The sequence below is a fragment of the Aphidius gifuensis genome, linkage group LG3, assembly GCF_014905175.1.
Source record: "Aphidius gifuensis isolate YNYX2018 linkage group LG3, ASM1490517v1, whole genome shotgun sequence".
NCBI classification, from domain to species: domain Eukaryota; kingdom Metazoa; phylum Arthropoda; class Insecta; order Hymenoptera; family Braconidae; genus Aphidius; species Aphidius gifuensis.
This window is the reverse complement of record NC_057790.1, coordinates 16,853,366-16,867,300: the sequence shown is the minus strand read 5'-3', so window position 1 is coordinate 16,867,300 and position 13,935 is coordinate 16,853,366. Positions and strand designations below refer to the sequence as shown.

The window sequence follows — 13,935 nt, the reverse complement described above, 5'->3', positions numbered from 1 at the left end:
ACTACTGGAATTCAAAATATATTATCTAAATGGTGTATATCCAGGATATATATTTTTTTATGGGGATATATATAGTTCATGGGTTGAGCAAGCTTATACAACAACCAAAATTCGAGCATTTATTTATATTATATTACATAATAAATTGCAAAATATAAAATATTTTATAATACATAATTTATGTCTTATGAAATATGGGAAGCTGAAAAAATTGGTATATAATGTTATAGTAAATTAAAAAAATTGTCAACAGAATCGATACTACAATCAATTTTTTTGTCTATATTATTTCTCAAAACTGCCAAAATTTGAAATATTTTGATGTTTTAGTCTTCTTTGACCTGGGGATTTTATGACAAGATTTCGTTTGAATCCTTGCCTCGGTGGAAATATTTTTTCGTCTTTTCTCCAACTTTCTTCGTTATTTGCGACTTTTTTCTCAAATTTGGAGAAAGAACGAAGAAGCCTGGAAAAAGTCGGAGAAATATTTCCACCATTAAAGTGGACTTACGAATATGATGCTATAAAAGTAATAGCAGGTATTCCAATAAAGGTAATGCTATAGTTTTATTGTGTTACAATAAAACAATGTTACCCTTTATATACTTTTACATGCAAAAAAAACTTGAATTTGAGCTACTATATTAATTTAATTTTCAAAACCTTATCTTTAGTGAATTTTGAATAATTTTTTTATCTGTTGTTTTTTTTTAAAAATTCATAGAATTAATTATCGTTTTATTTATTTATTGCTGCTGTATTTCGAAATAATATGAATACAGTAAATCAAAGTACTTAGATACTTAATATTCATTTTCACAGTTAATTTTTTCTGCAAATATATGAATGTATAATTAACTTATATAATATTCTTAAGAATTCATGTAAATGTTATTGCTCTACTAAATGGTTCAATTAAAAACTTTCTTACCGTTTAGTAGAGCAATAACATTTACATGAATGTTTTCTATAATTAAACTGAAATGACATTGATGATGAAAAATTTACAACAATGCCTTCAATAAAACCAACAAAAGAGTCAAGCACTTACTCTTCCAAAATTCAATTAAAATTATTACATTATTCAAATTTAATATTTGCAACATGCTGATGCACTGCGTCATGTGGATAAAAATTATTTTGATAATCATTTCGTAATGAAATCCTTGGCAATATATTATTTTCACAAATAAACATAAAAAGAAATTTTTAAAAAATGTTTATATTTATTTTTATAAATAAATATACATATTTTTGAATAAATATGATAAATTCAAACATAAACAAGTATAACTATATATATTAAAAAATATATAATTTATTTAAAAATAGAAGGAATAAAATTTCACAAGGAATGATTCATTAATTTTCCAATTGGATATATTATCATTATTTATTTTTTTAATAGCAACAACCATGTGTCCTTGTCTCGAGTCATTCAATTTATAAAAAGAAAATTAAAAAATAAATCAAAAATAAAAAAGATAAAAATATATGTATATTCATGAACAACCTTAACACAATTCTATTTTTTTCGATGCATCAGAGATTTTAGTGTGTAGATTTATCTGACTTGTCGACGCAATATTCGAATGTGTTTTTTAATTTGTCAGGGTTTTATGAAGTAAGAGGGAGAAAAGAGGGAGGATCAACTAAAGTGTATATCGAAGCTTTAAAGCTCCGCGAACATAGTATACTTGCGGAAGAAGTCGATGTGTGTAGAATAAAATTTTTGAAAAAAATAATAATAGACGCGCATTGGTTCTGACAGTGTTCCAAAAAAAAATAATCAAATTTTTCAAACATCACAACCGCATCGACAATCAAAGAGGCAACATCAATAATCAAGTGTATCTCTTCATTAAATATCTAATATTTATATTATTTAAATTCTTGATTTTTTTTTTGTTAAATACAAACGAACGAAAATGGTTTACGAAAGCGATTTCTATACGACTCGACGACCCTACACACGGCCAATTTCATCTCACTACTCAGTGACGGTTCGTATTTTTAATTATAAAATTTATTTAAATAATGAAATATAAAAAATATAAAATTATTTTATTTGCTGTGATAATTTTAATTAAAAAACATTGACAATTTTTTAATATTATAAATTTATTGCTTGGTGTTTTTAAATGTTTTATAACTCAAAAAAATCAAAGTTTTATTTGAAATTGTAAAGCTATGTAAAATCTATATAATTATTTATTATTCAAATTATAAATAAATAAATTTACTATAAATTGTTCAAAATACAAAAAAAAAAATAGCATTCATAATAAAATTTTGATTTTTAATCATAATCATTGTAATTTTTTTTTCATATATGTTGTATTAATAATATTCATCAAATATCAATCATAAACAGTTGAAAATTCAATTTGAAAAATATAAACAAAATAATAATAAATAATAATGACAAAACTGTTGATGAAGAGATATTTTATGATAAAAAAAAAACGTCGTAAATTAAAAGTCTAAACTTCCACACTTTACTCTCGCTACTACTACTACCAATGTCATACGTATCGAGATATATTTATTTTCATTGATCAATTTATCATATTATTTTATTTATTTTCGCATCAAAATATACATGTACTCGGTGTCTCACATGGATTGAAAGATTTAAAACTCAATGAATTGAGTATATAATGTTTAAACCTCTGTCTACCTCTATTCGTGTTTTAATTTTTTTTTATAATTTTTATTTTTACACTCAAATATGTGTCACGAATTAAAATACTATATTATGACACAGATATAAATTATTATATCTTTTTTTTTTCATGTAACTAAAATTGTCCCAAAAAAATCAAATATTTCTTGGCTATATGTTTAAGAATTTTCTAAATCACATTTATCTTTGTTTTTTAATTTTTTCCATGTGAAATTGTGGTATTTTATAATGTCGTCATGAAAAAGTCACATTTGCGAATGACATGTGTCAATTAAACAAGTAAATAAACAACAGTGACATTTAACATCAAAGTCAAATTAGACATTAAGTATATTATTAGAATATTTATTGTTAAAAAAATAAAACAAAAAAATATCAACGAAATATATTCTTATAAATTCAAACTTAGGTTTTTTTTTAAATATAAATAATTTTTTGTGAATGACGACTATATAGGCATGATAAGTGTGTGGGTGTGTATAATCAAATGAAAAATAAAAAAAATAAAAATTTCTAATAGTAGAAACAGGGAGTTCAAAGTAACAGTTATTCCGAGCTACAGAGCCATTTTCCCCGGACCACGTAACTTTATACTTGAAAGCAAAAAAAAAAAAGAAATCTCATCTTGTGACTTGCGAAAATAAAAAATTCGTAATAATAACACATTTATGTCATTTATAAAAAAAAGAAAAACAAAAAAAAAAAATCACCCAATGTCTGTTGTAAAGAAATAAAACAAACAAAAAATTTATTTTTAGTTTAAAAAAATATTTCTCTGTAGAAATTTGTCAATTAGAAAAAAAATAATATCGAAATACATGAAAAATAATAAAAATTGTAAATAAAAATATTCAATGAAATGAAAAATAAATTTAAAAAAAAATTATAAAATAAATGTCGTCATAGTTTTAGTCATCTTGGTAGTCGGTGATGACCCCGGACGTCGGTGTTGCGTTACGATATCCAAATTTAGTCTCAGTGGTATATTCGAGGCCGGAATTTTTAATCCCCACTGTTGTACCAAGACGTCACAAAAAAAAAATTTATATATCATTACATTTACGTTTTGAAAATGATTATATTTTGTATATTTTTATTGTTAAATATATTTATTTTTCATTCGAAAATTTCAAACGAATGTTTATAAATTTTATTGTATAATATTATTTCGTAATTCATATTTATTACTTTAATCAAATTTATAACATCATAAATTATTTTTTATTTCGATGACTTCAAGACCAACAGCCATGCGTTTATATTCAAAATAAATTTAATAAATTCTAAAAATAATCAATCACTCTGAATCACTCGACATTGTCAAAATGAAAGCAAAAAAAAAAAATTCCTATTCAATAAATAAAATCACATGATATACATGAAAATAAACGGAAATTAAAATAAGAACAAAAAAAATAAAATGGACCTGATGAAGCAGATTGAAAAGCTCGTATGGAAATTAAAAAAACAAAAAAGTTTTGTGTGGAAGTGAAGACTATGTATATAAAATTTGGAGAATAAAAATTATGAAGATAAATTGGTAGTTGGATAAAAAATAATTTCCAGAATCGTGATACATCATTTCCATGGGAAAAGGTGCCATTTGTACCACGACCATCATTAGTATCAGAACCATTTACAGTATGGGGAAGAAAAAAACAACAACAATCAGATAATATATATCAATATACAACAATAGCTGATGCTGGATTAAGAAAAATAAATCCATCAATTGATGATCATACAAGACAACTTATAAAAGGTGGTACTGTTACTAAAATTGGTGTTGATGCTGCAACTGAATTAGCATCACGTGGACATGTTTTTGAAAATGGTATATTATCAAGAAAACCAGGTTCTCATAGACATGCTCATACACCATCAACTGGACGTACTAAAATTTTAATGGCACTTCATACACCTTCATGGTATCGATTTTAATTAAGGTAAAATTATTATCTTTTGATATATATCATTAAAAAAATATTTATCTGGATTTTTCTCAATTTTTTTTAGAAAATATTATCAATTATAATCCAGAAAAATATTTTCCACAGAGTTTTAATAATTTTTCAAAAAAAATACAAATTATTTGTCGCTAAATCAAGAAAATTTTCGAAAAATTTCAACTACAATCTTTTCATAGAAATATTATTATATAAATTATTGTTTTTAGAAAAAATAAATTGACTTCAAAACTCTTCGGTTAAATAATGTGAATGTATGTTTGTTAATAGAATTAAATATTTTTTTTTTTTAACCGATGAGACACCGAGTAAAAAATAATAAATAATATTTTTTAAATTTTTAAAATATATCATTTGGCTATATAGTTGTTAAAAATTTTCATAAATAAATTATACAAGAATAACTTTCAACGAAAATAATTTAAAATTTTTCAAAAATAATCATGACTTTAATTGAGAAAATAAATATCATTTAAAAATGTCTCAATAATGGCGTTGGTCTTAGTAAAAAAAAAGGAAAAAAAAAACAATTAAATTAATTTTAAATTTTTTTCAAGCTTGCCTTAAATTTTAATTTCCCTGCAATGACGAAAGAATGCAGCTTTAAAAAAAGATAAAAGAGAAAAAAAAAAAAAAAAAACAATTTTAATATATATGTATAGACACCCCGGCATTACGTCGTCCGTGACTATCCAGAATCTGGTGTGAGATCGGCACAGGAGCAGTACAGTTACAGTTATACAAATTCATCAAATACATCATCATCAGATCCATACAGTCGTCCTCGTTCAACAACACAAGAAACAACTGTTAGACGTGAAAGAGGACCACAAGGAAATTATTCAACAGAAAGATCATCAAGAACATCATCATCTGGTACTGGACCTGGTGGTTATCATTCTTCATATGAATCAACAACATCAGGACGTTTACCTGGTGGAACAACTTATCGTCATTATTCATATCGTGTTTAATTTATCAACAAATATACATTATTATATAAAAAAAATTTTAAATTATTTAACTTTTTTTCATATACAATAATGTATATTTGTTTTTTAATTATCCTTGAATTTTTTTGTGTATCCTATTAATGTTGTCTCTCTCACGTTGAAAAAAAAATAGTTACTTACACTCAATGTTTAAAAATATAAATAAACACACAACACTATATATATCTACACTACATAAATGTTGTGAAAAATATAATTGTTCTTTGCTATAGTTATTAACAATGTGATTAAATAAATATGTGGTTCAAATAATAGAAAAATTATTGTGTCAATTTTATTTATATAAATATGATCATATTATTTTTTTATATAAATTTAAGTTTACAATCAAAGCTTTTTATATGAAGATAGGATTTTATTATAAAGATTTTTGGCGCGAAAATTTGAATGTTGGTATGATTATTTAGAAAAAAAATTTATATAGTGAGCTTTGATTGATGTCGTTGCACGATTGTTTGATTTACATGTTGAACAATTTAACTTGAATGTCCATGTTGTCCGTAAATGTGAAAAGACTAATTAAAAAATACAAATAATAATTAATTTTTTTAAACAAGAATATAAATAAAAGTATATGGTAGACAGATGGAAATAAAATCAAATTATCCATGGATAAATTTAAAAATATATCAAATCGAAATTTATGTTATTTTTTTTTTAGCTTAAAAATATCGAATCGAAATTTATGTTGTTTTTTTTTTTTTTTTTATTTAATAAATATCTATAAAAATTTATGCAAAAATAAATGAAATAATACTAATATATATTTAATTTATCGCTTTATATATTAATATAATTTTTTTTTTAATCATTGCTTTTAATGCTGCTTCTGGATGACGATGATAAATTATTGGATTTAACATAACATGTAGAATCCTGGAGCCATCATACGCCCAATATCTCCGTTGCCACAACAACAGGTCAGTGTGACTCCTAATTATTAATAATTCATATTTTCATGTAATTATAAATTTGGCAGTGTTGTAATGACAACTATCATGGTAAAATAATTTTCACAAACAAAGTAGTTTTAATTTTTTTCGAAATAATTTTAACAAATTTTAATTATGATTTCTAAGTTTGATATAAAATTATTAAATCATAATTAAAATTTAAAAAATTATTCCAAATGTTATAATTAATCTACAACATCTCCTAATGTTTATTAAAAAAAATGTAAAACTTTTACATTTGTCATTCATCTGCTGTATACTTTAATTTCATAGATTTTTTTCATCTTCATAAGTAATGAAAAAATCCATTTAAACTTGATGAATCATCAATAAATTTCATTGATCATCAACTGACGTCTTTCCGCTTGTAAAATAATTAATAAATATTATAATTTTTTTTTTTATTCATTTAAAATTGCTATATATTATATTGCTTCAAATTAACACTCACAAAATTCAAAAAACACAAAAAAATAAAATAAAACACATACTGATGCTTTGTAAAATTTTTAAATCAATATTTTTCTATAACAAAAAATGACTTGTTATTGCTTATTAACACATATAACAGCAGCTGCTTTTAATGGGAATTAAAAAAATAGAAAAGCAAAAAAATAGAAAAATTGATAAATGAAATATAAAATAGGCTCTGAACAAATTACCACATATAATACCATACGTGGCACACAAGAGATTGGTGAATGTGATTCATACACCATATCCTTTGGTTTACTACACTCATGAAGTACCATTGCCGATAAGAATATATTCACGTGTGAGGCCAAGTGTTATCGCTGCTGAACTATGTAGAATACGCAATTTGCCACGATCATCAAATGTCTCATATGTATCGAGGTATCTCAACTCTAAAGACAATACTGTAAGTATTTTATAATTATTTAAATTAATTTTTATCATCAACAATACAACTGTCATCTTCATCATCTTTATCATAAACATCATCAGGATAAATTTCGAAATACATATCTCACATTAGTACACCCGGTAAATTGGCGAAAATTATTTTTAAATTCAAGCGGAAATGCGTCAGTTATTTTCTTTGATTTCCACTCGTCAAATACATGTATAATCAGAATTAATTATTGTAAAATTTATTATAGTTTTATTTTTCAAATTTTAATGATATTTTTGAACTTTTTTTTCTTTAGTTGTTTGACGATGAAACAAGAGAAATACGAGCAAGAGCTGATTCTCTTTTACGTAAAATTCATGTCTATGTACCACGTCCAACATCAAGGTAATTTTTTAAAATTAATTATAAATTTATTGTATTATTATTATTTGATAAATTAATAAATAATTATAGTGATTATGCTGAGGTTATTGTACCAGAACGTATGCGAAGTGATGATTATATAAGACGTGTATTAACAGCACGTAAAAATGCTAAAAAAGATGATGAAGAAGAACAACGACATTTTGGTAGTGGTAATCTTGCGTGTGTTGCTTACACAGGTGGTAAACCACATTCACGAAGAAGACCATATTATAAAGTTGCTGATTTACGTGCAGCTGATGTACAAAGTGACGTTAATTTATTAAGTTACTATGCTAAAAATCGTCAAGCTGCTGCAAGTGCATGTAAGTAGTAATAACAGTTTGACATTGACAAATTAAATGACTGACAAGACAATCATATATAAATACCAAATGACAATTTACTATTATTTAATATATATATACAAATTCATATGCATTACATTTTAAAAAACAAAATGTATATATGTCATTTGTATTTGCTCATTAATTTTATATTTTCATTTATCAGTTTTATATTGTCAATTGAAAATATTTTTTAGCTTCATTTTATGGTCATCTGGTGACTGGGTTAGCATAATTTTATCTCAGAGTATTCGAAACAAAATTATATCTCGGTTAATCTATCTCAATTGAAACTAAAATTTATCATAATGACTATTTTAAATTTGTCCAAAATTATGACAACATTATTTATACGATAAATATTGCATTGATTTTTCAAAAAATATAATATCTCTATCATAGATCTTGGATAAATTTAATATTAATTAATTAATAATTAGTCATTTTATTGTAATGACTAAATTTTATTATTATTTTAAATTTAATTTTGTTAATATTATTTAACTTTCAAATATTGTTTATAAAATGTTTACGTTATTTTTTAAATTTATTATTATATATCAATTAATAAGATAATTATTATGAATTTTTGATGAATTTGTAATTTTTTTTTTTTTTTTTTACTTGCAAGTGGATATATTTTTATTGTGGGAATATTTTCCAACAAGTTTTTTTTTTATTTAATTTTATTCGGCATATTTTTCACGTGAATATTTTTGTTTGGAATATTTCGACTGGGTAATTTTTGTTCAGGATATCTAGGTCATGTTATCACTGGTGTATTTGACAGTGTATATCAATTAATCCAGTCATCAGATCATCTTGTACAATTAAAATTATAAAGTTCATATAGATATATATGCAAAACGACCACAGGACGTCGTTTACACTGTGTGGGGCTTTTTTTTTTGTACACAAGTTTTTTTTCGAAATTTCTCTGTTCTCTTTGTCTATGCGTTTCTGTCTGAAACTTTGTTTTTTTTATTTTTTAATATTTTTTCATTTTTGTGTTATCATGTATGCAAACCGTGTGTCTTTTTTATTTTATTTATCTTTTTTGTGCAGTTTAAAAGTGGATGTATTAATTGATTAATTTTATTTTTTCATTCATAAATTATTTTAGTATATATTATTTTTTTAATTATGTATTTTGGTCAAGATCTCAACGACAATATTATTATATACAAGTTCTATTTTAATATTGACTTTGCCAAGGCAACAGTCAAGATCAATTAAATTTAACAAATGACCTTTGTCTTTATTTCCTCGGTTATATTTCTCAATATATATTTTGCAATTGATTATTTCATTTAAAATAAAAACAATTAATCAATTAATCGTCTACATTTCATCTGGTCGTTGTAATTATGTTTTTTATTTTCAATTTTTTATACACCTATAAAATTATTTTATTTATTCTTTTTTTTCTGTGGCTAATTGTTTTAAAATCGAAATAATTTTATACTCGGTAAAGGCAGAAACAAACGAAAAAAAAATTAATCAAATATTTTGATCCAGGAGAAACGCAAACAAGTTTATAAATTATAACTTGATCGAACATTTTCTAAGAGAATATTGGCGATAGAAATAAATTTAAAAACAGTCAAGATAAACTCACAAAATAACACGTTATTGGGGAAATAAATTATATCAGTAGAAAAAAAAAAACAATCGAAGGGATTTGTTAAATATTTCAGGCCCTGGTTGGAGAGATCGCGTACCAGAGCTTAATGAGGACCCAACTAAAAAGAAAAAACAACCATCCAAGGATGAAGATGATGATGCTTTACCTGAACTTGAAGAAGAATAAATTTTTTTAAATTCATTTATTGTCTCTTTTTTTTTTTTTATATATTTTATCAAGAACAAAATTTTTCGAGTCTCGTGTTAAATATAATTACGCGAAATGAATTATCAACTTGATAAATACAAAATTTGATGCATCGGTTGGCCTTTTTTTTTTTTAAATCTTGATAAATATTTTATAAACATCAATATTTTCATAATCCTCAAATTTTCTATACAAAAAAATATCACTCAATTATATTTTTATCATCAAATTTTACTATTTAATTTTCAATAATTTATAAACAAAAATAAAATGTAAATTTTCTAGAGTTTTATACTCTAATTTAATCCGAAAATTCTCTAAATTATAAATATATGCTTTATGCACAAAAATAAACAGTTGAAAATTTTATCAACAAACGAAAATAAATATTTAAAAATATCTTCAATCTCCTTGAAGCCCACACTATAAATCATTTGCTCCAAAAAAAAAAAAATTAATAAATCATTATCAGCTGTAAGTAAAACTGCTGTAAGTAATAAATAAAATTTTTCATCTATAAATATAAAAATGAAAAAAATATATAAAAAATAAAACCAATACTTATGCTTATTATTGACAATAATTTAATTTTTTAAATTATTAATTTATTAAAAAACGTTACCGATGCATCATATCAAAAAATTAAATTAAATTACTTAATAATATTTAACGACGCAAAAGAATTCTAAAAAATTACTCGCAATATTCCCGTGCAGGTCTAAATATATATAATTATCCAAAAAAAAAAATAATATTATAATTACGGTAACAGTCCTTGAAAAAAAAATATCAAATAATTTTCGTGCATCAGTTTTTTTCTTTAACTAAGCATGCAATTATTAATAATAAACTAAAATTTCAATTTTCCATATTTTAAATAATTAACAATTAATAACTAATCAATAATAATTTTTTTTCCAAATTCAGGTGCATTATTAACGTAATTAAAAATGAATATAAATAATGGAATGTTTATGTTTCATGTTGTATTTTAGATCCCGATTCTCCGCTCACCGAAAGGGAGCTAAGAAAGGGTTAGTAAATATTGTGTAATATATTGTAAATTTTTTTAATGTTTAGTTGCATAAATAGAGCATAAAAAAAAAAACACAACGAGAAAAATTGTTTGATAAATATTTTAGCACGAGCACTTGCAGAAGACAGAGCATATGCAACACCAAGAAAAGGTAAGCATTGAAGTGAAAAAAATAATTTGTCTAATGCTTTATTAAAATTATGGACTACTGCCATCAACATTTGCCAGTTGTATTTTATTAGACAGTGTATTTAAATTAAATGAGCCTCAGAGCCATCACCGTCAGTCTGCTGGCAGATGGCGATGGCCTGGTAATAATGATGCAGATATTTTTGAAATCATTAATACTACCTAAATAAATATTATGTTAGAAACAAATAATACCTGATGATTATGATGATATTGAAAATGAAGAAACAGATGAATTGAAAACAGTCATTCAATCAGAAACACTGCCAGTTGATCTTCAACAAAATGAAGATCCAGTAGAAAGTGAAAATGATTATCAACAAAATGAAGATGTTCAAGACAATGATGATGATGATGACGATGGTACGTTACGTAAACGTAAAATATTAAATTTTCTTAAATTATCAAACAACAATTTGTAAAAATATTATATTGAATCTATAATTTTATTCTATTTTTATAATCATTTATTGAATTTTATTTATTTGTAGAAAAAATATATGTATGTTGTTTATTATTGTCTTCAACAATGTCAAATTCAATCAACATTAATTGTTGCATGTTTAATGAACATTGATCAATCATATCAAAATTCAATTTTCAATATTCATTTTATCATTCAAATATTTGTTCATACAACAATATTACATGACGTTAAAAATAATTTTATATTTTTTAATTTATTTATTAAATTTTATCTCTAACTTTTCTATGGAATTTTTCAATTCAAGAAGAGGAGAGACATTTTTTTACGAAAATTTATTTATTTATTTGTTGATACAGCAAGGTAAATAATTTCATCAATCGAATTAAATTAAATAAATATTTTTTTAATTGAAATAAACCTTTCTGTATCAACAAATTAAATCGAGTGTGTTTTTTTTTTTAATTTTTTTTTTTCTCTATTCAAAAATTTAGTGCTACAACGGAAACTGGATGAAGAAGAAATGAGGAGGCAAGTCGAGGAATTCAAAAGGCAAGCCGAGGAGGAAAAAAGGAGACAAGCCGAAGAGGCCAGGTAACATATACCTGGTCATCTTCCTTGTCTCCTTTTTTCCATAAATCTGTGTGTACCTTGATACTTATATAGGTTGGCTGAGGAAAGGTGGAAGGCTGAAATTGAGGAACGCAAACGTCTCGAGGAGGAAGCACGTCAAGCCCGTTTTCGTGAAATTGAGGAACAAGAAAGACTTGAAGCTGAAAGACAAAAAGAAGAAGCAAGACTTGAAGCTGAACGTTTGAGAGATCAACAAATTGCCGAAGAACAAAGGTATATATTTTTTTTTTATCTAAAAAATATATTGATTTTTAATAATACAATTTTTTTTCAATCAGACGAGCAGCTGAATTTGAAGCAGCAGTTGCTCTTGAAGAAGAAGAACGTTATATTATTGAAAAAGCAACTGAAAAAGCAAGGCTATATCAAGAAATTGAAGAAAAACTTGCGTCAGAAGTTGCAATGAGTTCATTGGAAGAACCAGCTGCACCAGATTCAACATCTGATGAGTGTCATTGTCATGATAATGTTAAATCACAAGATCGTGAAGAAAGACCTGATAGTCCAGATGCTGATGATGATACACAGGTTTCATTTTTCATCTAAAATTATAATTTTATTTGACTTGTTGCTGTCACAATTATATATTATATATTTAAATTAATTTTTGTTTTTATTTTTTCAATGTAGATTGAAGAAGAAGCTGCTTGTGTTTGGACAGATCATGAAGACGTTAGTGAACACAATGTTTATGATGGTGAACACGAGGGTTTCAATAGTTGTCAAGAATTAGATAAACCAATTGAAAATACATTGGAAATCGTTGAGACTAGCTCCGATGATGATGATGATTAGATATATAATTAATTAATTATAGGGGAAAGCGGGGCAAAATGGGACGGCGGGGCAAAATGGGACAGCCGAAAAAATATTTTGACTCATATTTTTTTTCATTTTTTCGTCACCCTTCGATTAAAAAAGCCGGAAGAAAATAGATGCAATAAAAAAAAAAATTTTTAGAAAATTTTTTGAGCATTTTTTTTAAGATCAAAGAAATTTATTTTTTATATGTTTTTTTTTGTTCGTCGAGAAAAATAGTGATAAATTAATTTAAAAGCAATTGTTCGTAATTATAAATGGAGAGAAATAAAAAAAAATTAATTTTTGTGATTAATATCACATTTTATTAAACAACAATAAATAAATTTATAATAATAATTATTTTTTTAAATTGTTAAAAATTATTTATGTTTTTTTTATTAATGAGTGAGAAAAACTAATCGGAAAATACTATTGTCATACATCGATTTATATTTTTTCCTTAAGTGTCCCATTTTGCCCCGCTTTCCCCTACATATAATATTACTTTATAATTAATAAATGTTATTAATATTATTCATCCTATTTCTTATGTTATATTTATCACTGTTATACAGGTGATTAAGTACCAAGGCTTATTATCAGCCTAAATTTTATATGAAACCTTGTTCATGATGATTGTTAAAATACTGGCTTTTTTTTTTTTGTTTTGAAATTGAATAATTGTTATAAATAAAATTTTGAAAAAATATTTTAGTATATTTTCTTTTTATTTAGAATATTATAATATTAACATGTTGAAATTCGAAAAACTAAATTAA

General features: G+C 24.3%; 2 protein-coding genes across 2 annotated transcripts; both read left to right on the top strand.

The window, feature by feature from the left end:
* The first annotated feature begins 1,624 nt into the window (after positions 1-1,624).
* On the top strand, positions 1,625-13,511 carry LOC122850964 (inner centromere protein-like). Its single transcript, XM_044150005.1, has 11 exons — positions 1,625-2,003; positions 6,539-6,586; positions 7,266-7,499; positions 7,789-7,877; positions 7,947-8,221; positions 9,940-10,049; positions 11,487-11,661; positions 12,217-12,316; positions 12,389-12,568; positions 12,634-12,883; positions 12,986-13,511. Exons 1-11 carry the CDS (start codon positions 1,929-1,931, stop codon positions 13,148-13,150), a joined length of 1,701 nt encoding a protein of 566 aa, XP_044005940.1. The 5' UTR covers positions 1,625-1,928; the 3' UTR covers positions 13,151-13,511.
* On the top strand, positions 4,505-5,911 carry LOC122852202 (protein anoxia up-regulated). The gene is made up of 2 exons (XM_044151846.1): positions 4,505-4,632; positions 5,316-5,911. Exons 1-2 carry the CDS (start codon positions 4,612-4,614, stop codon positions 5,625-5,627), a joined length of 333 nt encoding a protein of 110 aa, XP_044007781.1. The 5' UTR covers positions 4,505-4,611; the 3' UTR covers positions 5,628-5,911.
* Positions 13,512-13,935: the final 424 nt, after the last annotated feature.